This window comes from Monodelphis domestica, chromosome 2 (assembly GCF_027887165.1).
Source record: "Monodelphis domestica isolate mMonDom1 chromosome 2, mMonDom1.pri, whole genome shotgun sequence".
In the NCBI taxonomy this organism is placed as follows: domain Eukaryota; kingdom Metazoa; phylum Chordata; class Mammalia; order Didelphimorphia; family Didelphidae; genus Monodelphis; species Monodelphis domestica.
In genome coordinates, this window is record NC_077228.1 from 99282843 (window position 1) to 99310704 (window position 27862).

At 36.1% G+C, this 27862-nt stretch overlaps 2 protein-coding genes across 12 annotated transcripts in view; both read left to right on the forward strand.

Moving 5' to 3' along the window:
• The window catches only part of LOC100026505 (complement factor H), a 179790-nt gene extending 177942 nt beyond the window's left edge, over positions 1-1848 (forward strand). For all 8 annotated transcript variants that reach the window (XM_056815683.1, XM_007481000.3, XM_007480999.3 and 5 more), the window contains one exon: positions 1380-1848. In XM_056815683.1, coding sequence (XP_056671661.1) covers positions 1380-1534 — 155 coding nt within the window. In that variant the 3' untranslated portion in view covers positions 1535-1848. The remainder of the gene's footprint in view (positions 1-1379) is intronic.
• A 7054-nt stretch (positions 1849-8902) lies between these two features.
• LOC100026519 (complement factor H-like) overlaps positions 8903-27862 on the forward strand; it is an 86264-nt gene continuing 67304 nt past the window's right edge. For 3 of the 4 annotated variants that reach the window (XM_007481006.2, XM_056815686.1, XM_056815685.1), the window contains exons 1-2: positions 9220-9379; positions 23623-23799. In XM_007481006.2, coding sequence (XP_007481068.1) covers positions 9322-9379; positions 23623-23799 — 235 coding nt within the window. In that variant the 5' untranslated portion in view covers positions 9220-9321. Of the gene's footprint in view, positions 9116-9219; positions 9380-23622; positions 23800-27862 lie in introns of those variants that run through there. The other variant, XM_056815684.1, reaches the window with a different exon arrangement.

Here is a 27862-nt window from a genome sequence, read left to right on the forward strand (position 1 = left end):
ACACAGAGGAAGGACAACAGCTTGACTACAGGGGTGGAGGGCATATGATGGAGGAGAGACTCTGAATGAACACCCTACTATGGAAACAAATAGCATGGAAATGTGCTCGGGTTGAGGACGCAAGTGATGCCCAAAGGAATCACCCATCACCAATGGGAGGGGCTGGGGGAGGGAGGATAAAAAGAAAATGATCTTTGTTTCTAATGAATAATGTTAGAAAATGACCAAATAAAATAATGTTTAAAATCTTTAAAAAAATTAAAAGATTGTTCTACGCCAGTCAGGTCTTTAAATTATCTTTGGTCTGAGTAGGACAGAGATAACTAAGGTATTTTTGAGATTTGGGGATATCTTTTGACTTTGTACATTGAAAATGTTTAGAGTTGTGGTCTGGTGATATAATAATGTTTATTGAACCCAAGGCTAGGCTAATAGCCTCTTACCCTGTTCTATAACTCCCTTCCCCATTTTAAACTTTGGTTGCTTTAATTTTGTACTCTTAGTCACCCGCAGCCTCACCTCTTACTGACCCAGCCTATGCAATTTTAATTCAAAGGGGTGCCTGCCCAAGAGAAGAGGTGGGCTAGAAGTTCCTGCACGCAAAATGTATCATAAAGAGTATCTAAATTTGTTTGCAGATTAGAACCTGATTCTGACCCTTGACCATTTTGCTAGAAAGGTTAATGCGTAGGTTACCTACCTTCTGGAAGGCTGGACCATGATCAAGGTGAATCTGTCAGAATGGTGGCATTTCACCTGGTGGTTGTATATTACCATATATACGGGGTATCTCTGTAAGTTGGGGGTTTCTTTGTTTTTTTTTTCTTTTAGGAGCTTATAATTTGGACCTCACTTTCTCTTTCTGTCTCTGTCTTTCTGTCTCTGTCTCTGTCTCTGTCTTTCTCTCTCTCTCTCTCTCTCAATAAAGTGTTTCATTTTGAAACAACTTCTGAGTTTACTTGAGTGGTGACAGAAGACAGTGAACCTTGGAATTTTCAGGATCCCCTCAATTTCAACTCCATACAAATATGAAACTAGAGAAACAAAACTATTAGTAAGTAAGTCTTTCTGAATTTCCCTAAGGACTTCTAGAATGTCCCAGAGAAATATTTTTGTCCAGAAGAATAGATAGCTACAAAGGCCATCTATGATTCCAGATAAAATAGGCCTATTAAGAAGACATTGGGGGTGGCTCACTCACTACCTATGACTCGTTGGTGGGAAAATCTGGCTTTCCATAATGGTATTGAGCATAATCCCTCAAATACTGGTGTATTTATGGCTTTCTTCTTTCCTATGGAGATGGTCTCCCACCCTGGAACAATATTCCAGAAATTCTGGCCACCAACTCTTACCATTTTCCTGTTTTTCCTTTTCAGATGTTGCCTTGTTTGTTCAACAAAACTTGAGACTAAGGGCACCAACATGGTATGGCAGCTCATCAAGGTCCTTGATACTTCCCTTGGTTATTGATAGAATTTCACTTGACCTAAAAGAGAGAATGCTGAATGCAACCAGCTATGAGCTGACATAGCCCTGACTCCAGAGAGACAAATTAAACTGGCTGAGATGGTCCTCACGAGTCAAAAACTGGTCCTGCTGTTTCTTTGGACATTTCCTCTTGGTGATCCCTTCTTCTGGCCAGATATCAGCACTCATCAAACTTTCAGCTATTTTATAAAACAACATACCCCTCCTGGGTGCTGCCCTCTAAGACTTGCCCTTGTTGAAGTGTATTTGAATCTTGAATCTTCTCCCCCATATCCGTATTTCTATACTTTGGTGCTCTGTTGGTCCTGAATTATAATCCTTTTGCTTCAATTAAAGACCCGTATTGTTAATTTGGAAGTTATTTTATTTCAGGTTATATCACTTAAACCTGTTTGCCTCAGTTGCTTCATCTATACTATGAGGTGGAGAAAGAATTGGCAAACCACTCCAATACCTTCAAGAAGACCCAAAGTGGGGCTACAAAGAGTTAGGCAAGATTGAAAACAATTCAACAACAATTCTTCCTTGAACAAAAGTATCAATGTTCCAGAACAAAAGTAGGCATGATTAGTTTAACACAGCTGGGGAATTTGGAATGAAGTTAATTGTTGAGTAATAAAGGAAGTTGCCAGTATTTGAAAAAATTCTCCAAATTACCATCAATTACAAAAATGCGAATTAAAACAACTCTGAGAACCACCTTACAGCTTGTCACACTGACTAATATGACAAAAAATAGACAAATCTTGGAGGGTATGAGGGAAAATGGGGCCCTAATACACTGTCAATTAACTTAAGACACATTGCCTTGGGTAACAAAAGATATAATGGATGGAGAAAAAGAATAAAGAAGATATTGTGTGGGGTTTTTGTCCATTAAGAAATTTAGCGACTTCCGGTCAAGATGGTGGCTTAGAGAAAGCTAAAGTTCAGATCTCTGGAAAACCCTTCCCAACCGATCTCAAACTATAAGCTCCTAAGGCGCCGAAATTCAAAACGATCAACAGCATAGACCCTGGGAACCCTCCTCCTGGACCTGGACCTGGATCAAAAGGTAAGGCCCCCCTCAAAAGCCAGAACCCGAGATCACTCGGACCTAAGGGGTAGGAGCTCAGAATCCAAGGCTCCGGAAAGCCGCAGCCCCACCCCCCTCAGAGAGCAGGGTCCTCTGAAACAACAGCAACCCTCAGGGCCAACAAAACAGCCTCACGGCCAGCTATTCTGAAGGCAACTTCTGGAAAGCAACCCGACCCAGTCCAGTCGAGGGGGCACCTTAGCTGGGGGAGAGTGTGGCCCCCTGGTCCGAGACCCTTCCATTCCAGTTCCAGTGAAAGTCATTGCCTTAAGGCATACTCAGTTTAACCCAGGGAAAGCTCATAGAACCGACAATCTGCCCAGGACTAAAGCCTCTGAACACCAGACAGATATAAGAAAAGCTAATCCTCCACATTCAGAGATGGCAAACTCCACAGAAGCACAGAAGCCCCAAAATCCCAAGAAAAATAAGAAGAAAGGGGCGACATTGGACACATTCTACAGAGCCAAAATACAAAATAAAGAGGAGATAGAAGACTATACTCAAAAAAATGCTCTGACACCATCCAAAGGAAATGGAAACTCTCCACAAACCTATGAAGAATTTGAATCAGAAATGACCAAAAAGATGGAAGCCTTCTGGGAGGAAAAGTGGGAAATAATGCAAAAGAAATTCACGCATCTACAACACTGAAAAGGAAAACCAGGCTTTAAGGGCCAGAATCAGGCAACTGGAAGACAACGATCGTGTAAAAGAGCAAGAATTAATAAAGCAAAGCCAAAATACCAAGAAATTAGAAGAGAACATAAAATATCTCACCAACAAGGTGACAGATCTGGAAAATAGAGGGAGAAGAGATAATTTAAGAATAATTGGACTTCCAGAAAAGCCAGAAATAAACACCAAACTCGACATCGTGATAGAAGATATAATCAAAGAAAATTGCCCAGAGATTCTAGAACAAAGGGGTAATACAGCCACAGACAGAGCTCACAGAACACCTTCTACACTAAACCCCCAAAAGACAACTCCCAGGAATGTAATTGCCAAATTCCAAAGCTCTCAAACAAAAGAAAAATCCTACAGGAAGCCAGAAAAAGACAATTTAGATATAAAGGAATGCCAATCAGGGTCACACAAGACCTTGCAAGTTCTACTCTGAATGATCATAAGGCATGGAACATGATCTTCAGAAAGGCAAGAGAGCTGGGTCTTCAACCAAGAATCAACTACCCAGCAAAACTGACTATAAACTTCCAAGGGAAGGTATGGGCATTCAACAAAATAGAAGATTTCCAACTGTTTGCAAAGAAAACACGAGAGCTCTGTGGAAAGTTTGATACCGAAAAACAAAGAGCAAGGAATACCTGAAAAGGTAAATATTAAGGAAAGAGGAAAGGAGAAAAATGTTATCTTCTTCTTTTACTCAAACTCTCTTCTATAAAGACTACATTTATATCAATCTATGTATACTAACATGTGGGGAAAATGTAATGTATAAATAGGGGGTAAAGAAAGACCAAATAGAATAATCTTTCTCACACAAAGATTCACATGGGAAGGGGAGGGGAAGAAAATTCCTATAAGAAGGAGAGGAAGAGAGGGTTTTTTACTTAAACCATAATCTTAGGGAAATCAACTCTGAGAGGGAAAAACATCCAGATCCATTGGGATCTTCAATTCTATCTTACCCAACAAGGGTAAGGAGAAGGGAAAACCAAAGGGGGGAGGGAGAGAGGGAAAACAAAATGGCAGGGAAAGAGGGGGGAGGGGAGGGAACAAAAAGGGAGGGACTAAAAAGGGAAACATCAAGGCAGGGTACAAGGGGGACTGATTCAAAGTAAATCACTGGACTAAAAGGTAGAGCCAAAGAAGAAAAGGTTAGAATTAGGGAAGGCTATCAAAATGCCAGGGAGTCCACAAATGTCAATCATAACTTTGAACGTGAATGTGATGAACTCACCCATAAAACGTAGACGAATAGAAGAATGGATTAGAATCCAAAACCCTACCATATGTTGTCTTCAAGAAACACACATGAGGTGGGTAGACACCCACAAGGTCAGAATGAAAGGATGGAGTAAGACCTTCTGGGCCTCAACTGACAGAAAGAAGGCAGGAGTGGTAATCATGATATCTGATAAAGCCAAAGCACAAATAGACCTGTTCAAAAGGGATAGGGAAGGTAATTATATTTTGTTAAAAGGGACTTTAGACAATGAGGAAATATCATTAATCAACATGTATGCACCAAATAATATAGCACCCAAATTTCTAATGGAGAAACTAGGAGAATTGAAGGAAGAAATAGACAATAAAACCATACTAGTGGGAGACTTAAACCAACCATTATCAAATTTAGATAAATCAAATCAAAAAATAAATAAAGAGGTAAAAGAAGTGAATGAAATCTTAGAAAAATTAGAATTAATAGACATATGGAGAAAAATAAATAGGGATAAAAAGGAATACACCTTCTTCTCAGCACCACATGGCACATTCACAAAAATTGACCATACATTAGGTCACAGAAACATAGCACACAAATGCAGAAAAGCAGAAATAATGAATATAGCCTTCTCAGATCACAAGGCAATAAAAATAATGATTAGTAATGCTACATGGAAAACCAAATCTAAAACCAATTGGAAATTAAACAATATGATATTCCAAAATCATTTAGTTAGAGAAGAAATCATAGAAACAATTAATAATTTAATCAAGGAAAATGACAATGGCGAAATATCCTTTCAAACCTTTTGGGATGCAGCCAAAGCGGTAATCAGAGGTAAATTCATATCCCTGAATGCTTAAATTAACAAACTAGGGAGAGCAGAGATCAATCAATTGGAAATGCAAATGAAAAAACTCGAAAACAATCAAATTAAACCCCCCCAGCCAAAAACCAAACTAGAAATCCTAAAAATTAAGGGAGAAATGAATAAAATCGAAAGTGATAGAACTATTGATTTAATAAATAAGACAAGAAGCTGGTACTTTGAAAAAACAAACAAAATAGACAAAGTACTATTCAATCTAATTTAAAAAAGGAAGGAAGAAAAGCAAATTAGCAGCATTAAAGATGAAAAGGGGAACAGCACCTCCGATGAAGAGGAAATTAAGGCAATCATTAGAAATTACTTTGCCCAATTATATGGCAATTAATACACCAATTTAGGGGATATGGATGAATATATACAAAAATACAAACTGCCTAGACTAACAGAAGAGGAAATAGAATTCTTAAATAATCCCATATCAGAAAATGAAATCCAACAAGCCATCAAAGAACTTCCTAAGAAAAAATCCCCAGGGCCTGATGGATTCACCAGTGAACTCTATCAAACATTCAGAGAACAGTTAATCCCAATACTATACAAACTATTTGACATAATAAGCAAAGAGGGAGTTCTACCAAACTCCTTTTATGACACAAACATGGTACTGATTCCAAAACCAGGCAGGTCAAAAACAGAGAAAGAAAACTATAGGCCAATCTCCCTAATGAATATAGATGCAAAAATCTTAAATAGGATACTAGCAAAAAAACTCCAGCAAGTGATCAGAAGGATCATTCACCATGATCAAGTAGGATTTATACCAGGGATGCAGGGCTGGTTCAATATTAGGAAAACCATCCACATAATTGACCACATCAACAAGCAAACCAGCAAGAACCACATGATTATTTCAATAGACGCAGAAAAATTCTTTGATAAAATACAACCCCCATTCCTATTAAAAACACTAGAAAGCATAGGAATAGAAGGGTCATTCCTAAAAATAATAAACAGTATATATCTAAAACCATCAGCTAATATCATCTGCAATGGGGATAAACTAGACGCATTCCCAATAAGATCAGGAGTGAAACAAGGATGCCCATTATCACCTCTACTATTTGACATTGTAGTAGAAACACTAGTAGTAGCAATTAGAGAAGAAAAAGGAATTGAAGGCATCAAAATAGGCAAGGAGGAGACCAAGTTATCACTCTTTGCGGATGACATGATGGTCTACTTAAAGAATTCAACCAAAAAGCTAATTGAAATAATCAACAACTTTAGCAAAGTTGCAGGATACAAAATAAACCCACATAAATCATCAGCTTTTCTATATATCTCCAACACAGCTCAGCAGCAAGAACTAGAAAGAGAAATCCCATTCAAAATCACCTTAGACAAAATAAAATACCTAGGAATCTACCTCCCGAGACAAACACAGGAACTATAAGAACACAACTATAAAACACTCTCCACACAACTAAAACTAGACTTGAGCAATTGGAAAAACATTAACTGCTCATGGATAGGATGAGTCAATATAATAAAAAATGACCATCCTACCCAAACTTATTTATCTTATTTAGTGCCATACTCCCAAATGAACTCCCAATATATTTCTTTACTGATTTAGAAAAAACCATAACAAAGTTCATTTGGAAGAACAAAAGATCAAGGATATCCAGGGAAATAATGGAAAAAACACACATATGATGGGTGCCTTGCAGTCCCTGACCTCAAACTATATTACAAAGCAGCAGTCATCAAAACAATTTGGTACTGGCTAAGAAACAGAAAGGAATATCAGTGGAATAGGCTGGGGGAAAGAGACCTCAGCAAGACAGTATACGATAAACCCAAAGATCCCAGCTTTTGGGACAAAAATCCACTATTCAATAAAAACTGTTGGGAAAATTGGAAGACAGTGTGGGAGAGACTAGGAACAGATCAACACCTCACACCCAACACCAAGATAAATTAAAAATGGGTGAGTGACTAAAACATTAAGAAGGAAACCATAAGTAAATTGGGTAAACACAGAATAGTATACATGTCAGACCTTTGGGAGGGGAAAGGCTTTAAAACCAAGCAAGACATAGAAAGAATCAGAAAATGTAAAATAAATAATTTTGACTACATCAAATTAAAAAGTTTTTGTACAAACAAAACCAATGTAACTAAGACCATAAGGGAAACAACAAACTGGGAAAAAATCTTCATAGAAACCTCTGACAAAGGTTTAATTACTCAAATTTATAAAGAGCTAAATCAACTGTACAAAAAATCAAGCCATTCTCCACTTGATAAATGGGCAAGGGACATGGATAGGCAGTTCTCAGATAAAGAAATCAAAACTATTAATAAGCACATGAAGAAGTGTTCTAAATCTCATAATCAGAGAGATGCAAATAAAAACAACTCTGAGGTATCACCTCACACCTAGCAGATTGGCTAACATAACAGCAAAGGAAAGTAATGAATGCTGGAGGGGATGTGGCAAAGTCGGGACATTAATTCATTGCTGGTGGAGTTGTGAACTGATCCAACCATTCTGGAGGGCAATTTGGAACTATGCCCAAAGGGCGACAATAGAATGTCTACCCTTTGATCCAGCCATAGCACTGCTGAGTCTGTACCCCAAAGAGATAATGGACAAAAAGACTTGTACAAAAATATTCATAGCTGCGCTCTTTGTGGTGGCCAAAAACTGGAAAATGAGGGGATGCCCATCAATTGGGGAATGGCTGAACAAACTGTGGTATATGTTGGTGATGGAATACTATTGTGCCAAAAGCAATACTAAAGTGGAGGAGTTCCATTATGACTGGAACAACCTCCAGGAAGTGATGCAGAGCGAGAGGAGCAGAAGCCGAAGAACATTGTACACAGAGACTAATACACTATGGTATAATCGAACGTAATGGACTTCTCCATTAGTGGCAGTGTAATGTCCCTGAACAATTTGCAGGGATCCAGGAGAAAAAAACACTATTCATAAGCAGAGGATAAACTATGGGTGTGGAAACACCGAGGAAAAGCAACTGCCTTAATACAGCGGTTGAGGGGATATGACAGAGGAGAGACTCTAAATGAACACTCTAATGCAAATATTATCAACATAGCAATGGGTTCAAATCAAGAAAACATGTAATGCCCAGTGGATTTACGCGTCGGCTATGGGGGGTGGGGGGAGGAAAAGAAAATGATCTATGTCTTTAATGAATAATGCTTGGAAATGATCAAATAAAATATTAAAAAAAAAAGGGCAGGAAAAAAAATCTGCACATAAAAAAGAAAAAAAAAAGAAATTTAGCAGCCCTCGTATTTCTATTTTTTATGATTTAAATTATTTTACTGATGTAATTTGTACTGAGTGTCAATCAGTTGCCTTAAAAAAATATAATGCTGAAAATAAAAATGGGTTGCTAAAGAAGCAGGCAATGGGATAGGTCAGAATTGCATTCTTTGCAAAGTTTACACAAGATATCGGAGTGGATTGTGTAAGCATTGGCCAGTCTGAAGTACGGTAAATGAAAGACTAAAATTCCCCCTCTCTTCCCCTTAATGCCCTCCTTTCTAAAGGACTTTAATTAAATAGTCATTTAGTTTCAGCAAATTGTAGATCGAGTACATACAAAGTATTCCTAATTGATTCTTCGCCCAATCTCAGGATTTGAAAATATTCCAATTAAGAATATGCCTGTGTTTTTTAGTTACAAATCAGAGGTCACAAAGTAGAGGTCACAACTTTAACAGTTAGGAGGAGGATACAGAGAATCCTATTTGAATTCTGGCAAAAGATTTTGTGAGTATGTGGTTTCATATTTGTTAGGTGGTTTTTTTCAAGGTTTGCTCAAGTATCTGGTAGGTTGGACATTTAGGTAGTGAACTTTATCCAGGCAGTATTTTTTCAATCTTATCATTCAAGATTTTATTTGGAGATGTCAGTAGAGAAAATTTCAGTCTCCAGAATAACAGTTCCTAAATGTGTCTTTCTTCCAGGCCCCCAAAATGAGATTTCCAGTAGAGATTGTTCTATTTCTACTATTGAATACATGTGATGCACAAGGTAAGGATATTGGGAATGGGCTTTTGGTTCCCTCTAAGGAAACTGAAAAGATTATTAATGTGTTTTACAGGGAAGTACTGGAAAGGGGGAATCAAATTATAGACTTTAACTGCATTCTTGCTCTACACTTCATTGTGAGCTGATGCACATATGGACATCTTAAAATGGCATTTATTTCAGTGTTATATTAGATGCTTCATTTCATTTATTTCCAGTTAAATATAACTTACTTTTGAAGTAGTTATTTTTGAAATACTAGGTTTCTCAAAGAGTACATACTCAAATCATTAAGTACATGTTGCTAAAAAAAACTTGTTTTGCTAAGTTTTTGTTTTATTCTTATGGGATTTTTTTCATGAATATTTTACAGGATGGATTTGTAAATTATATGGCAGAGAGAGTAACATCCAGGCGATCATTACTGGATTGATAGCTAGTTCAGATAGGATCATTGCCTAGAGATGAACATATTTCTATTCAGTTACCTATACCCTTGGTATTTCTTTTGGGAAAAAACAAAGTGAATATACCATGAACAGAAATTCCTTACTTAATCAAAAATACCATCAATTCAAGTTAGTTAGAAATTCAGTCTCTGAATGGAAAACTTTGTTACATGATTAAGTTCCTTTCATGGAATTATTTTTAATGTGAAATTATAGGAAAATCCTCTATAAAATGCAGTATTTTAGTAGGAAAGCAGAATGAGATAGGCCTTTCTCATTATGGTGAAAATATATAGGAATGAATGTCTGTTATTATACATATATTTTAAGTGAGCTCTAGTGTTTCACAATAAATTGTTGGGTTTGGCTTTGGGCACTTTACTTTTATAATACATCTAAGATAACTAAGGTTGACATTTGATATGTCTTTTTCCATCTGATTGGATCAAGTACCTTTAATTTGAGGAAATAGTCATGACATAAGAGGAATTATTCTGAATTTTAAATCCTCTGAGATCTGGTTTCTAATCTTACCTCTGATACTGTCTATTATGTAACAGTCAACAATTCATATATTCACTCTTGGCTTTAGGATTCTTGTCTGCGAAATGTGGACAATATACTTGGTACCTAACTCCGACGTTTAAGTTAATTAATTAAATGAATAAATTATTAAAAAGATAAACAAGGAAAATTAATATAGAATTCATATTGTTTTATCTAACACCAAATATCAAATTATTCATTTTTCCCAAGGCAAAAATTATTGCCCTAGCATCAATTATATAAACATAAAATAATAAAATTTTAGAGGAAGTATCAGGATATAATAATACCAAAGCATTAATTCAGATTTGTAATAATAGTAAAAAGGAAGAAAACATTTATAGTACTATACATTTCATGTGTTAAAAAATTGAATATTGTCTAAAAATAATTTTTATTGAGATATTAGCACAAAAGGTCAGCAAATTCTATGGAATTACTGGATTAAAATGATTTTCATGTTACTAATTTTATTTTACATACTTCATTTTATGGATTATTTCATTGTTACTATGGGTATATGGGGTGCTCAGGGAGGAGTAATATCTTTGGTATGGAGGGCTTATCATGCCCTCCTAGGGCAAGCTCCAGCCTCTGACCCTCACCTGACACCCAGCTCTCACTTGGCTCCCAGTAGCTGCTAGAATGCGGCAGCGGCTACTCCCTGGACAAAGGCTTCGACAGGCTGGCTAAACCTTGTGAGGATAGCCATCGGACGTCGACCCCTGGTGAACCAGGGCTTTGCTCACCCAGCATGTGAAGACTGCTTTGGCTGAACAGGCGGAAGAAACCAACAAGAAGGTTCAATGGCTGAGAGGGCGATACAGCAAGGCACTGTGGAGTGCTTAGGGTGTGTTGGAGCACAAAAGACAACATGGCCATCCAATGCAGCCGAGGAAGTCTCCAGGTGTAACGACTTTTCGTGCCACTGGACCCAGGCTTCCAACGCCGAGAGAGTGGGACTGTCTCTGTGCACCAACTTTTCCACTTAAATCTTCACCCACAAGTGTCTTTGTGCACAAAAACCCACAAAAACAATCGTCATCCTCTGTTACCGAGAGACTACTATTAATGGTAGATTCTGAGCAAGGGAAACACCATTCAGTTATTAAGTACTTTTACATATGTGTTATTCAGATGCTTCAGATTTGGGATACTTACAGAAGCAAATAATATCCTTATATTTATAGTTGTACCTCATGTGGGTAATTCAGAAATGAGTCATTATGAAATCTAATAATATTACAATGAAACCTGTTTTTATCTCTTTTAAAAATATCAGCACAAAGCAAAAACCTGGAAAATGATGGGGTATCCCTTAATTGAGGAGTGGCTGAAAAAATTGTGGTGTATGATAATGATGGAATGCTATTGTGTTATAAGAGTGATGGGGACCCTTTTTGGACTTTTTAGGGACACTGTGCCATGCCCCACCCACCCACCACAAGACTGTATATCAGTGTCTGCTCCCAATTGGGTGTCATTTTTTCCCTATCCTAAAAGCTCCCCCTTATCCTACTATTCTCTAAAACTTCCTCCCCATCATTATTCTTTCTTTCCCTGAGAAATATTTTATGAAATATTCTATACCTTCCTCTCATTTCCTTCATCATATATTATCCCCATATCTTTTTGCTCAATCACTCTATTAAAATTGCTTCTTCAAAAGGTTTCAATGACCTCTTAATCACTAGTTTCAGTTGCTTTTCCTCAGTCTTTATTTATTTGACCTTCTCCATAATATTTAACTAGATTGGTTCATTATTCCTTTCTTGAAATTCTCTAATTTCCTAATCAGTGGTATTCCTGGTCATCCTTTACCTGTCTAGTCCTTCTCTATCTTCTTAATTGGTTCATTTTCCTCCATCTGCTAGCCTTAACAAAGGCTTTATCATTCCTCTTGTTTTTTTTTTCTCTCTAAATTTTCACCTTTTCCCATATCATTTTTATGCAGATGGTTGTGTTATCAAATTGCCTATTGGCCACTTATCCACTTTTCCTTGCAGAATTCACTGAGAACTCAATATATGTCTAAAATGGAAAACTTTAATTGCCCCAGACCCCAAATTCTGCTATTTTCATGAGCCTTGATAGCACTAAAATTCTCCTGCTCTCTGCATATAAAACCAATATCACATTTTACCTTTTTGGTACTACAATCCACACATCTAATACATTGCCATGTCTAGTTAACGATTTCTCCAAAATATCTGTTGTATGTATCCCTGCTTACTTTCCTACACCATAAGCATAATCCACATCATGATTACCTCTTGCCTAGAGTATTTCAGTAGCCTCTTAGAACACATTTTCCTCTCTAGTTTACCTTCTCATCTCAAACTTTCCTCCTCAATTTAATTCCCCAATGACATACTATCCAAAAGACATCTGAAAACAAACAGGATGAAGACAAATTACTTACCTTTAGACTATATTCTTCACATAGTCTTCTATCAGAAAAACAATATTAATGATCAAAATAATGAACATTACAATAATGTTAAATATGTTATCAGCCTTCTTTCGTCATGGTAATCAGAACAAAAAATTAAACAAAAAAACTCAACTGAATTTTTCCATTCATTTGAATACTAGCCAGTATGTAGTCTTTAAATAGGAATGAAAATTTCTGAGTCAGAATTTGTCATAAACTGTTAGATTGTGGCAATTATATTAAATCATTTTGAATGATATGATATCTAGAAAAAATAACAATTTAATTAATGATATTTAATGCAATTTTCTTCTCTATGCATGAAAATGTGCATTTAGTTAGATACTTTAATCTAGAAATTGTCAAAACAATTATCTAAATAAAATATCATTTCATTATTTCCCTCTATAAATATAAGGTAGCCCTTTTTGGTCAATTTATTTTGTAACTACAGAAAACAAAGCTCTGAGAAATGAGGAAAGGAGTTGAAAGGTATGGAGTCATTCTGTAGAGTGATCCTTTTAGACTGTGTTTGCAGAATATTCAAACATTTCCTAAAATTATTCACCAGACAGCCATGTCTTTTAATTGGGTGTGGTATAAATCAAATATAGTATTTTCTTCAATAAATAATGTCCTATAACATACATTATTTGTATGAGTTTTAGATCACAATGCCATGACTTACCTCTACAAGCCCTAACTGTTAATTGATAAAAGCACACTCAGAAGAATAAAGAATGTCTTTAAAATAAGCAAGGATACAGCTTTTAAGAAACTCAGTCTACTTCTATCATAGAATTCTTTGGTCCTCTCCATATTTAAGATCTCAGCTTGACAGAAAAGGTCCACAGAAAACCTTTTTTTTAAGAACACAAAATATGGTGGAGCACAGAGATACATAGGAAAAACTACATAAGATAACCATATCCCCACAATGGAACTGCTTCATAGGAACTTCATGTGAATCTTTCTCTGTCTCTGTCTCTGTGTCTATCTCATTTTCTATCTCTCTCTCTCTCTCTCTCTCTCTCTCTCTCTCTCTCTCTCTCTCTCTCTCTCTCTCTCTCTCTCTCTGTCTCTCTCTCACCCTCTCTAATTCTCTCTTTGTGTATATAAATATGTGTATATTTCAGTCACTCTCTATTTCTATCTCTTTCTCCCTCCCCTCCTCAGTCTCCCTCTCTAACTCTCTAATCCTTTATACTCTCTTTCTGGCTATTTATCTTTCTCCTATTCCTCCTCCAAGGAGATTTACTTACAAGCAAAAAGTTTACTAATTTAAAATGCTATGTGTTAACTGCAGAAAGCCCTAATCGGAGCCCTCATCGGGACTATTGGCATCATAGCATGCTTTTCCATCCCCAACCATACTTTTCTGATAGTGGTGATACCAGAAACACATTTTATTCTAATTTATGAAAAATATGCCAAAATGACATGCTATGAGAATTAAGAACATTACATTGCAATCTTTTTTATCTCTTTTAAAAATATCACCATATTCAGTCTAAATATTTTTTTTTTAATTTTCTCATTTTGGCCTTTGTTCCAACCTATATTTTCATGCTTCTATGAAAAGATATAACAAATTTCTCCCTGACAAAAAAGCAAAACATGTGAATAGTATAGTATGAATATGAACATTCATTATATTCTCATATGAATTTTTAAAAATAAGCAGGAAGAAAGTAACAACTTGAACATTTCATGTAGGAGGTAAAAACTTACTTGAAGAAAGCTTGTCTCTTTAAGAGGCAAAGATGAGGAAGAAATATATGCTAGACATGGGAGATAGCCCATTCAAAGTCCTGGAGATGAGAGGGATCATGTTGCTTTCAGAATCAACTTCTAGTACAGTTTGGCTGAAATGTTAATTGTAGGAAGGAGACTAAAATGAAACATTTGGAAAGGTAGATGGGAGCCAGATGTTGAGAAACTTCATATTCTTGACCAATAATTTTTTATATTAGAAATAGAGATGTCTTGGATTATTTGAGTGAACAAATGATGTTATCACATCTGTGTATTAGAAACAATAATTTGGCTGATGTATAGAGGATGGGGGTGTATGGGGTCCTCAGGGAGGACTAATATCTTTGGTATGGAGGGCTTGTCGTGCCCTCCTAGGGCAGCTCTCCAGCCTCTGACCCTCACCTGACCCCCAGCTCTCACTTGTGGCTCCCAGTAGCTGCTAGCATGCGGCAATGGCCACACCCCGGGCAAGGGCTTCAACAGGCTGGCTAAACCTTGTGAGGGTAGCCATCGGGTCTCAGACCCCTGGTGAACCAGGGCTTTGCTCACCCAGCATGTGAAGACTGCTTCGGCGGAACAGGCGGAAGAAACCAACAAGAAAGTTCAACGGCTGAGATGGCGATGCAGCAAAGCACTGTGGAGTGCTTAGGGTGTGTTGGAGCACAAAAGACAACATGGCCATCCAATGCAGCCGAGGAAGTCTCCAGGTGTAATGACTTTTTGTGCCAATGGACCCAGGCTTCCAACGCCGAGAGAGTGGGACTGTCTTTGTGCATTGACTTTTCCACTTGAATCTTCATGCACAGGTGTCTTTGTACACAAAAAAAGCACAAAGACAATTGTCATCCTCGGTTACTGAGAGACTACTACTACTACTACTATAGAGGATGGTTTGAAGACAACGTGAGATGAAGCAGCCAGGACAATTAAGAGTCCCTTTCAGTAGTATAGGCAAGAAGTTATGTGGACATAAAGTGGAATAATGACTATATGTCTTTTGGGATAAAGGGAAATATAGGAGAAATGTCATGGAAGTGGAATCATCAAGACTTTGGAAGGATAATTTTAGGGTTGTGGCCTAACTAAATTAAATTTAGGTCACCAGGGTATATCCCAGAATAAAAATACCTAAGTCAGCTGGAAATTTATGATGATTTTAATTAATATAGAGGAAAGAATTTAAGGAGAAGGCAGAGGGAAAAGGTGTAGGATTTCTCCCACCTGGCCTGTTCCAGGGGAAAGTTTAGAGGCTTTCTCTAAGAGGATAGTGTTGGAAGGTAAAGGGGAAGGAATCAACCTAAACTCCAAGAGGGCTCAGCTAAGATGGCTGAACATGAATTAGCTACTCAGCTTCTCCCAGTATAGTATCAAGAGGAAACTCAAAGCCAAACCAGACAATATCTGCCACCACATCAAGATGTTGGATCACTTTCCTGCATCTCACCTGTACCACAGGTAACTTAAGATTGACTTAGGACAGTCCAGGGGTCTGTCATTGTTTTTGATTTGTCATTTGCTAGCACATATCTGTCATAGGTACATCCTCCTAAATATGTAATCCTTAAGTATGGGTTTGACATTCCTCTTTTTGTTAGACTAAGTAGGTTAGAGTAATCTAAAGTTCAAAATCCCCCCTGATGATGATTGGGAGACTAGTCTCCCCAATTGATCACTAAATATAATCATCCTGCACCTCCAAATTGTCTAACTGCAGGTGCATACATAAAGAGGAAACTACAATAGTTACCTAGAAGAGGGAAATAGAAGAAAGACAGACAGAAAAACTAATGTTTGCTGGACGCATTGACAAAAACATATTAGGGTGCAGTCCACTTTTGGTATAGGAGTATACATTCAAATAAATGTTCAATCAAACTTCAGTTCAATTACCCACACCCAAAGTTCATTCTGGATCTTCTCGATGTAGGTTTTCTGGCATCTTTCTGAAACAGTTCGTTCTCTGGATTTAGGAGTTAGCAAGCATATTCCTTGAAGATCTTTTTTCTAACAAAATTTCAAAATCTTGGATTTTTTAAAAAATACATTCCCACCCCTGAAGTGGGTGTTAAGAAACATCCAGTTCAGCTCAAGGATGCATTGTTGAGTTATGGGGTTGTATGAGTCAATTATCAAAAGAAGAGAAGAGAGGGGAAAAAAACTGAAACAAAAAACATGAAGAAAAAAATAGAAGAAAGTTAAACTTTGGGGAGAAAGAAAAAAATTCAAAATCAGAATCAAAATATCAAAATCTATGTATATAAAATGTTGAGTAAACAAAAATAAATTCATAATGGTCACTTGTACAGGTCCAATTTAATGTAATTTCTATCCCACAAGTCTGTAGGACAGAATGCAGCAATATTTCATTTACCCATTAGCAGCCAAGACTATAGGAAGTTGCCATAGTATAAGAAGAAAAAGAACTAGAATTTTATTTTGATAGGGAAGTGTCATTCCCTGGTCTTATTTTGTATTATTCTCAGGGTTATGGGGAGCCAGGATTATAGTCAAATTTTGGTACTTGTCTGAGTACTTCACAAAGAGTGTAGCTACAAGGAAGTCCTATGACTTAACGTATGCCAAGCATCTTAACCTCGAATCTCACACTATTCTTTCCTGTGTGCTCTTATGGACACTATTCAGGTTAAGTCTGCACTCCTTGTTTTTATCCCATTTCCTAGAATCAGACACAAACATTAATCACAGTACCAAAACATTTTATCAATAAATAGGTTCCCACAGATTAAAACTTCTGGTTATGCATTTATATCATAGCAAGTATATATAAGCTTATATTTGTGCAGAAAAATAAATTGTGTGTACCTTTAGTATAAGAGATGAGAAAAAAAGGGAAAAAATCAAATATTCTAATAAAAAGAAAAGAAAAGCGATAATAAAAATTAGGGGGAAAATCAGGATTTCAATATCTTCTCAAAAGACAGCATCCACTTGTCAATGGATTATTATCTCTAATGCATGAGATAGGATACAGTCAATTAATCTCAACAAAAGATGCTATCTTTACATGTGAGCTATGAATCCAAGAGTCCTTCTCCCCAATCATGATAGATGTTGGAGTAGTTAACAATATTTGGAATAGCCCTTCCCAGGAAGGCTGTGTTGCTCCAGTACACTGGAAATTCTTAATATACAACTTGTCTCCTGGGTGCAGCTCATGAAGTGAAATGTCTAGTGGTCCAGTTTGTACTGTAGTTCCAGATTCATGGAGTTAATGCAGTTTGTGCTGAAATTTCCATATAGGAAGCAATAATAGTATCTCCCCCTAATAGCGATGTATATGCAGGGGAGAAAGTATTAGCCTGTATAGGTGGATGTCCAAAAAGCATCTCAAATGTTGAGAGGTGTAGGTCTTCCCTGGGCCTGCTTCTAAGATAAAATTGTGTCAGAGGGAGAATTTTAGGCCATTTTAGATGTGTCTCAGGGCATAATTTACCAATCATAGTTTTAAGTTCTATGTTCATTCTTTCAACTTGGCCTAAGCTCTAGGGATGATATGGTACATGAATATATCTGATTCAGGACAGAATCAGTAAAATGACTTCCTCTATCTGAATCAATACATGCTGGCAGGCCAAAGAGAGGAATAATTTATTTTAAAAGAACCTTAGCCACAAAAGCCGCTGTGGCTAGGGTTGCAGGAAATGCTTTCAGCCATCTGGTCAGTTGATCTAACGTCTAGCCTTTGGCATTGTTATGAAATCTATCTGTAGGTGCTCAAAATGTGTATAAGCCAGAGTACACCCACCAAAGGCTTTGCCACGAAATGCATGCTGATTGTATGCTTGGCAGGTAGAGCAGGCTGTATACACTTTAGATGCTATAGTATTTATACCATGGGCTATCCATACTCTGATAACAGAGTCCTTGATGCCCTGGGTACTGAAGTGACCATTTTTATGAAGAGATTGGCAAATTTGGTGATAGAAACTTCTAGGGAGCAGGGGTTTTCCTTCAGATGACAACCATACTCCATTAATCTGTTTTGCTTTGAATTTTTCTTTCCATTTTCCCACTTCCTTTTCATTATGGGAAAGTGATAAATTTAAGTCATCAGTGGTTGTAAATATTAAAATTAATTCAGGCCCCTCTATGACTGCTACCTTTGCAGCGGCATCTGCTTGATCACTCCCCCTAGAGACAAGGTCAGTGCCACCTGTATGGGCAGAGCAATGAACAACAGCTAGGGTTTCAGGTAGCTGAAGAGCAGAAAGAACTCCATTAATAATTTCTGTATTAGTTATAGATTTTCCAGCTGAGGTTAAAAATCCTCTCTGGAACCATAGTTCCAGAGCTATGGGAAAATTCTATTCAGATTTAAAAAAGGATTATTATTCCCCAGTCAATTAAGGAGTTTATTACTGGGGTAATACCTTCAATTGCCTCTTTTGAGAGGGGATACTGAGGAATGGAAAGGGATGGGCTAGATTTAGTTTTTATCTGCACTGGAACAGCCTATTTAAATAAGCCTACATTGGAAGAAGCTGTGACCAAACGAGACGCCGGTATATCTGCAGGTATTACAAAGGTGGGATGCCCTTTCCCTTCCTGATGCTCTGAGAGAAGTATAGGGAGTAATTTTAATGTACTTCCAATGATAAAGAACCATCTGGGGAGCAAGTTATTGTGGATCTGAGTTTGCATAGAAGGTCCCTCCCCATCAAATTTAAAGGGGAGTCAGGCATCAAAAGGAAGTATCATACCTCTAGGTGCCCTACAGACACCATTCTAGGGGAAAGCTTTTTAACTCTTTGGGGTATCCCTGACACTCCAATTACATTCTCTGAGCCAATGGAATAACAATGTAAATCAGGTGTACTCTTTAATACAGACCTGGAAGCTCCAGTGTCCAAAAGACAATAATAATAGGTGTTACCCACCTTTAAGGTAACATGGGGCTCATTAGTATGGGGGGGCAGTGGATAGGAACATCAGGTAGTAGGACATCTGGGTCCAAAAAATTAAAGATTGTATCCTCTGATTCCTGTGCCACAGCCCCGCCCCCGAACACTTTCATAGTATTTAAGAAGTTCCTTGGGCACCCCCCTGAAAGGCACCCCCCTGAGGGGCATTAGCACACCAAATATTTTTTGGATGAGTACAACTGAAGTTATATTGTTGTGGAGTCATTTGGTTTGAGTTATCATGTTCCCAATATCAATTCCTATAGTCATTAATCCTAAAGTTGTGGTTTCCTTTATCATTATTATAGTTACTTCTATAATTATCATTTCGGTAATTGTTATTAAACTGAATATTCCTTCTGATTGCCTTGAATAAAGTTCTATACTCTATCATTCTGTGGCCCTTCTTCTCATAGTATAGGCAGGTAATGGAATGATAATTAGATTCCTGGAGAGGGGCAAGTGCCATTGGTTGAATATCATGTCTTCTTTCCAGTTTAGAAATCTAAACAGACAATTTAGAAACCTTCCCAGTAAGATCAGGATAGAAGCAAAGATAACCATTATCACTACTACTATTTAATATTGTGCTAGAAATGCTATCAGTAGCAATTAGAGAAGAAAAAGAAATTGAAGGGATGAACGTAGGCAATGAGAAAACTAAACTATCCCTCTTTTCAGATGATATGATGGTATACTTAGAGAATCTGAGAAAATCAACTAAAAAGCTAGTGGAAATAACAACTTTAGCAAAGTTGTAGCATACAAAAACAACCTCATATTAATCAGCAATATTTCTATATATTCCCAACAAAACTCAGTGATTTACAAAGAGAAAGCTGAATTAAAATCACTATAGATAATATAAAATATTTAGAAATTATTTGCCAAGACAAACATAGGAATTATATGAATACAACTACAAAACATTTTCACATAAATAAAACTAGATTTAAACAATTGCAAAAACATTAATTGCTCAAGGGTAAGATGAGCTTATAAAAATGACAATCCTACCTAATTTCATTGCCATGCCAATCAAACTTCCAAAATTTTTTTTCATAGAATTAGAAAAAAGAATAACAATGTTCATATAAGAACAAAAAATAAAAAATAAAAAAAATGTGAAGGATGGTGATGTAGCAGTACCATATATAAAGTGCACTATAAAGCAATGATCATTAAAATCATCTGGTACCAGCTCAGAGAAAGAAGGGGGTGGGGTGGGAGGATAATCAATGGAATGCACTAGAACTAAATGACCTCATAAGCCCAAAGATCCCAGTTTTGGGGACAGGAACCCACTATTTCAGAAAAACTGCTGGCAAAATTGGAAAATGATGTGGGAATATTTACCTTTAGATTAATGTCTCACATTCTATACCAAAATAAATTCAAAATGGTTAATTGACTTAAACATAGAGAAGGAAATTATAAGTCAATTAGGGGAAAAAATAGTAAGCCTGTCAGATCTATGAGTAAGGAAAGAATTTAAGACCAAGGAAGAGATAGAAAACATTACAACATATAAAATCAATAATTTCAATTATATTAAATTAAAAAGGTTTTGTACCAACAAAACCAATATAAGAAGGGAAGCAACAAACTCTGAAAAAATTTATAACATAATTCTCTGATTAAGGTCTAATTTCTCAATTTTGTAAGGAACTAAATCAAATGTACAAGAAATTAAGCCAATCCCTAAATGACAAGTGGTCAAGGGATATGATATGAATAGGTAGTTTTCAGATGAAATCAAAACTATCAAAAATCAAAAGAAAAATGTTCTCAATCATTCTTGATCAGAGAAATGCAGATCAAAAACCTCTGAGGTACCTAGCAGATTCTCCAACATGACAATAAAGGAAAATAATAAAATTTGTAACGGATGTGGCAAAATTGGGACACTAATGCATTGCTGGTAAAGTTGTGAATTGATCCAACCATTCTGGAAGGCAATTTGGAATTATGCCAAAGGGCTTTAAAGGAATGCGTGTCCTTTGATCCAGCAATAAAATTACAAGTTGTAATACAAAGAGATAATAAAAATGATTGTACAAAAATATTCATAGCTGCACTCTTTATGGTGGCAAAAAAAATGGAAAATGAGGGAGTGCCTATCGATTGGGGAATGACTGAACAAATTGTGGTATATGATGGTGATGAAATACTATTGTACTATAAAGAATGATAAACTACTTGATTTCTACATGAACTGGAAAGACCTCCATAAACTGAAGTGTAGTGAAATGAGCAGAATCAGAACATTGTACAAAGAAACTGATACATTGTGGCACACTCATGTGTAATAGCTGTTGGTGCTAATAGCAATGCAATGATCCAGGACAATCCTGAGGGACTTATGAGAAAGGATGCTATCCATATTGTTAGAAAGAACAATGGAAATAGAAACACCGATAAAAAAACAGATGATTCATCACTTGTTTATATGAGATTAGGATTTGGAGTTTTGGTTTTAAAAGATTACTCTAACAAAAATAAAAAATATGGAAATGGGTATTGAGTGATAATATATGTATAAACCAGTGGAATTGCTTATCAGCTCCAAGAAGGGGGAGGGAATGGGGAGGTAAAGAACATGAATCATATAACCACAGAAAAATACTTTGGTATTTTTTGGTAATTTAGTTGGGGTGGTATTGAATACATAGATTAGCTTAGCTAAGACTGTCATTTTAATTATATTGGTTCTATCCACAGACAAACAACATTTCTCCAGTCATCTAACACTGACTGACTTTATTTATATAAAAAGTATTTTATAATTGTGTTCAAACAGTTTCTGGATTTGTTTTGGTAGATATTCTCCTATATTTTTATTCTATCTGTGGTTAATTTAAATGGTTTGTCTTTTAATATCTTTTCTTGTAAGATATAGCTTTCGATGTCCTTCACAACATGATGCCAACCAAATTTCAAACCTCATTGAATGTTACTTCACATTCCATCCTCTCTCATCTTTCCAAACTGACCTCTTTCTTCCTCAATAATTTCATCCCATATCCTATCTTATGCATTGGCATGGACCACTCTGTTATAAGGAAAGAGAGAATTTCAGTAGGATCTGAAAAGGATGCAGGGGCAGGAGAAAGTTCGAGAATTCTGCAGAAGTGACTGTTTTCTAACAGACAGTTTAGGAGAGGGTCCTGGCTTGGATCCTAGGGTGGACCTAGGAAACTTGGTGTCTCTTCCATGGCTGTCCTTCTGCTACATACCAACTTGTTCTTGTGTTATCCTGATAGCTGAGAGATATACCAACATCATCTGTTGGTGAGAACTTTCCCAAAGCCTGTTTAACTTCCTGTTTAACTTCCACCCTAATTTCTTCTATTCCTATCCAAGAGGATTTTGGTTAGTGGAGTGTATTTACATATTAGGGACTAAGATTTAAGGTAGCGATTGAAATGGCAGAGTAGTTATATAATCTTTCTCAGGAGATTTCTCATAAGGGATCTACTATAGATTGATTGGGAGGGTTAGATAAATACTATAGATCAGATTTATCCTCATTCTCTTCCATATATTCCTTTGTCTAAATAAACAAACAATCCTGTGTTTCTAAACCTGCTTATTTGTTATCTTGTTACCCATAAACTGTTGGCCTTCCCCAAACCCTGTGTCTTCTGATACTGGCCCAAAATATTATCTTGTGAACCTACAAACATCCATATAGCACCCTGGTTTATTCTATAACACTTATGTCAACTCTCATACACTGAACTCATACACAAAAATCCTTGCTTCAAAATTTAGTTTGGGTATCACTTTCTACATATCTTTCCTGTTTTCCAAAAGGGCTTGAACCCTCCTTTCCAATCTACATTTTACTTTATGCTTATTTTATTTATTCTCTTTGTATTTATCATATATATTTACATATATTTATACATAATTACTGTCTTTTACACATTAATGAAATGCCTATCACAATTATCTGCACATAAGTATTTTAAAATGTTTAGTAATAGATTGATAATTTTCTCTTCCAACCTTATATAGAAACAATACTTAATGAATTTCTTTGTCCATTATAATTTATCTTCTTTTTTCTTGCAGATGTGGTCATGAAACATTACTCCTTTAACATTATTTTATGTTCAATTTTTGTGTGTTCTACAGGACAGTGCTCCCTTAATTCAATACCAAATGGCCAATTTTTACCAAGAAAACAAACTTTTAATGAAGGTGAAGTGATAAGAGTTGAATGTTATCCAGGCCACAGTCTTCAAAATAATCATGACAAAATTACATGCACCAAAAATGGCTGGTCTATTGCTCCAAATTGTGAAAGGCTAAGTAAGTAATCCTAATACATTACCAGTTTTTTTTAATCTATTTTATGTTTGTTTTCAAAAAGCAAATCAGTCTGTAGAGATGCCAAGAAAAGTGAGGATGTATAAAAGGTCAGTGGAAGGCCTTTGCTATCAAGGAGGTCTAATAGTTCACTTTTTCTCCTTAGCCTTAATTTGTAATATGTCACAAGTTGAGGAGAATGTATTATGCAAACAAAAATAGGAAAGAGAGATTATAACAAAAAAAGAGATATTACCTTGAATGAGGCAGGGTACAGGGAGTAAATAGAATGTAATACTTTTTTTTTTTACATAGAAAGTCTCTCTCAGGACTGAGGGAAGGAAAAAGTAAATGAGAACAGCAAGATAAACATAAAGGAAAAATAGTATAAATGCTTGAAAATACTAAATTGTACTCATGTGCTGTTTGATCATTAAAAAAATTAAAAAGGCAAATCAGAATGTAACCCATCCCTTTATCATCCCTATCCACTAGAAAATATCATCATTCAAGCCATGTCTGGATTTTTTCTTCTATTCTATTTGTAAGGCAAGATGGGATTCTCTCTTCTATCCCTGACTTTCTCTGATAGTCATTGGAGGACCTTGGACACCATTCAGGGAGAACTTTTCCTACTTTTCTTCTCATACATGGAACATCAGGTATTAGAGGAATTTTTTTTTTGTAGAAGGTCTTAATATTCTCAATATATAAAATATGCCATATAAATATGCCATAAATCAAGGAATCATAAGGATATTTACTTGAGGTTTGGCCAACTTCTAATATTAAAATATTCTGCAAACAAATGATTCTACAGTGCCAAATCCTTCACATTAATTTAGCGACTTACTCCATTAACCAGTTCCGTAGAGCAAAATAATGGTTTAACATCAAAATAGTGTTTTGACATTGAATTATTGGTCATTCAAAGGAGCTCTGTGAACATTTTGTGAATTTTGTTGTAGGTTTTGTTCTCTCTAGATTAAGTTTAGGATGAGTGGGTCCAAGGGATCTGTTTTCAAAAATGTCCACCCCCCCCAATTTCCTCTTACCCACTAAAAACCTACATGTGCTATGTATTTGAACAAAATGATTTCTATACTGTTGCTATTATTTCTCCGAAGTTTAAAGTTATCTGCATTCTTCTTCTCTTTCCTGGGATTAAAGGTTCCTTGGGTATTACAGTGTTTTGTGAAACACAACCTAGGGAAAGCAGATGGAGAGGCATGGCTTCCAAATGGAATGAAACAGCTGAATCAGAAAGGATGAAATGTAGAAGAGGTTCAAAAATGGCATTAATGAAAGTTCAGTTATTGTGACCATAAAAAACATTTAATTTTCTCTGGATTAATCAATAGTATAAAAAGTTATAAACAGGTATGTTGTCATTTTTGGTTCAGAAGAAGAGTAATGTTTGGAAATAAGTAAGGACAAATGGGAAGACTGAAGAGTTATACACCAAAGCTGTCTGGTACTGGCTAAAAAATAGAGTGGTGGGTAAGTGGAATAGGTTAAGTACACCATACACAGTAATAAATGATTTATAATCTAGGGTTTGATAAACCCCTAAATTCAAGTTTTGTTGACAAGAACTCATTATTTTACAAAAAAAAAAGCTGAGAAAACTGGAAAAATAGCTTGTCATCAAAGTCTTAACTCTATGTTGGGGTCAAAATGGATACAATATTTAGATATAAAGCAAGATACCGTGATCAAATTAAGGGAGCATGGAATAGTTTTTCATTCAGAAGTAAGAATAAGGAAAGAATATAGGAACAAATAAAAGACAGTATTAAAAGACTTAAAATGATTAGTTTTGATTATATTAAATTTTTTAAGTTTTTACACAAACAAATCTAATGCAGCCAAAGAAAACAGAACACTGAAAAAAAAGTTTAATAGCAATATTTCTTTGATTAAGACCTAATTTCTTGAATATATAGGGAACTGAGTCAAATTTATAAAGGTACAAATTATTCCTCAACTGCTAAATGAACAAAGGATATAAAAAGACTGTTTTCAGTTGAAGAAATCAAAGCTATTTATAGTCATATAGAAAAGTTCTAAATCAATGTTGATTAGAGAAATACAAATTAAAATAATGCTTATATACCACGTCATACTATCAGATTGGCCAATGTGACAGTAAAGGGAAGCAATAAATATTGGAGGGGATGTGGGAAAATCGAAACACTAACATAGTTTTGATGGAGTTATGAACTGATCCAATATTCTGGAGAGTAATTTGGAACTATTCCCAAATGTTGATAAATCTGTATAGTTTTTAGCCAGTAGTACCATTGGTAGGTCTCTGTCTCAAAGAGATAAAAAAAATGAAAATGAACTATTTGCACAAAATTATTCATAGCAGGTTTTTTTTGTGGTATCAGAGAATTAGAAAATGAAATGAGCCATCAACTGTGGAATGGCTGAATAAGTTTTGGTACAGCATTGTGATTGAATAGTATGGTGTTACAAAAAATTGTTAGGAGGACACTCAGAAAAACTTGTTCACACTTACATGAACAAAGCAAAGTGTAGTGAACACAACCAGGGGAACATTATACACAGTAATAGCAATAATGTATGATGATCAACTATGAATGATTTAGCTATTCTCAGCAGAATGAGATAATTCCAAAGGATTCCAGATTAAAAAAAAATGTTATGCCCTTCCAAAGAAAGAATTCTTGGACTCTGGATGCAGATTGAAGCATTCTATTTTTAAGTCTTTTTTCTTGAGTTTTTGACTGTATCTGTTTTCTTTAACAAAATTACTAATATGGAGAGATGTGTTGAATGATTGCAATATATAAACTATATCAAATTGCTTGCTGCCTCAGAGGGAAAGGTGAGGGATTTTTGAACTCAGAATTTTTTTTTTAATATATTTTATTTGATCATTTCCAAGCATTATTCGTTAAAGACATAGATCATTTTCTTTTCCTCCCCCCCACCCCCCATAGCCGACGCGTAAGTCCACTGGGCATTAGATGTTTTCTTGATTTGAACCCATTGCTTTGTTGATAGTATTTGCATTAGAGTGTTCATTTAGAGTCTATCCTCTGTCATGTCCCCTCAACCTCTGTATTCAGGCAGTTGCTTTTTCTCGGTGTTTCCACTCCCATAGTTTATCCTTTGCTTATGAATGGTGTTTTTTTCTCCTGGATCCCTGCAAGTTGTTCAGGGACATTACACCGCCACTAATGGAGAAGTCCATTATGTTCGATTATACCACAGTGTATTAGTCTCTGTGTACAATGTTCTCCTGGTTCTGCTCCTCTCGCTCTGCATCACTTCCTGGAGGTTGTTCCAGTCTCCATGGAACTTCTCCACTTTATTATTCCTTTTAGCACAATAGTACTCCATCACCAACATATAACACAGTTTGTTCAGCCATTCCCCAATTGATGGGCATCCCCTCGTTTTCCAGTTTTTGGCCACCACAAAGAGCGCAGCTATGAATATTTTTGTACAAGTCTTTTTGTCCATTATCTCTTTGGGATACAGACCCAGCAGTGCTATGGCTGGGTCAAAGGGTAGATATTCTTTTGTCGCCCTTTGGGCATAGTTCCAAATTGCCCTCCAGAATGGTTGGATCAATTCACAACTCCACCAGCAATGAATTAATGTCCCTACTTTGCCACATCCCCTCCAGCATTCATTACTTTCCTTTGCTGTAATGTTAGCCAATCTGCTAGGTGTGAGGTGATACCTCAGAGTTGTTTTGATTTGCATCTCTCTGATTATAAGAGATGTAGAGCACTTCTTCATGTGCTTGTTAATAGTTTTGATTTCTTTATCTGAGAACTGCCTATCCATTTCCCTTGCCCATTTATCAATTGGAGAATGGCTTGATTTTTTGTACAATTGATTTAGCTCATTATAAATATGAGTAAATAAACCTCTGTCAGAGGTTTCTATGAAGATTTTTTCCCAATTTGTTGTTTCCCTTCTGATTTTAGTTATATTGGTTTTGTTTGTACAAAAGCTTTTTAGTTTGATGTAGTCAAAATTATTTATTTTACATTTTGTGATTCTTTCTATATCTTGCTTGGTTTTA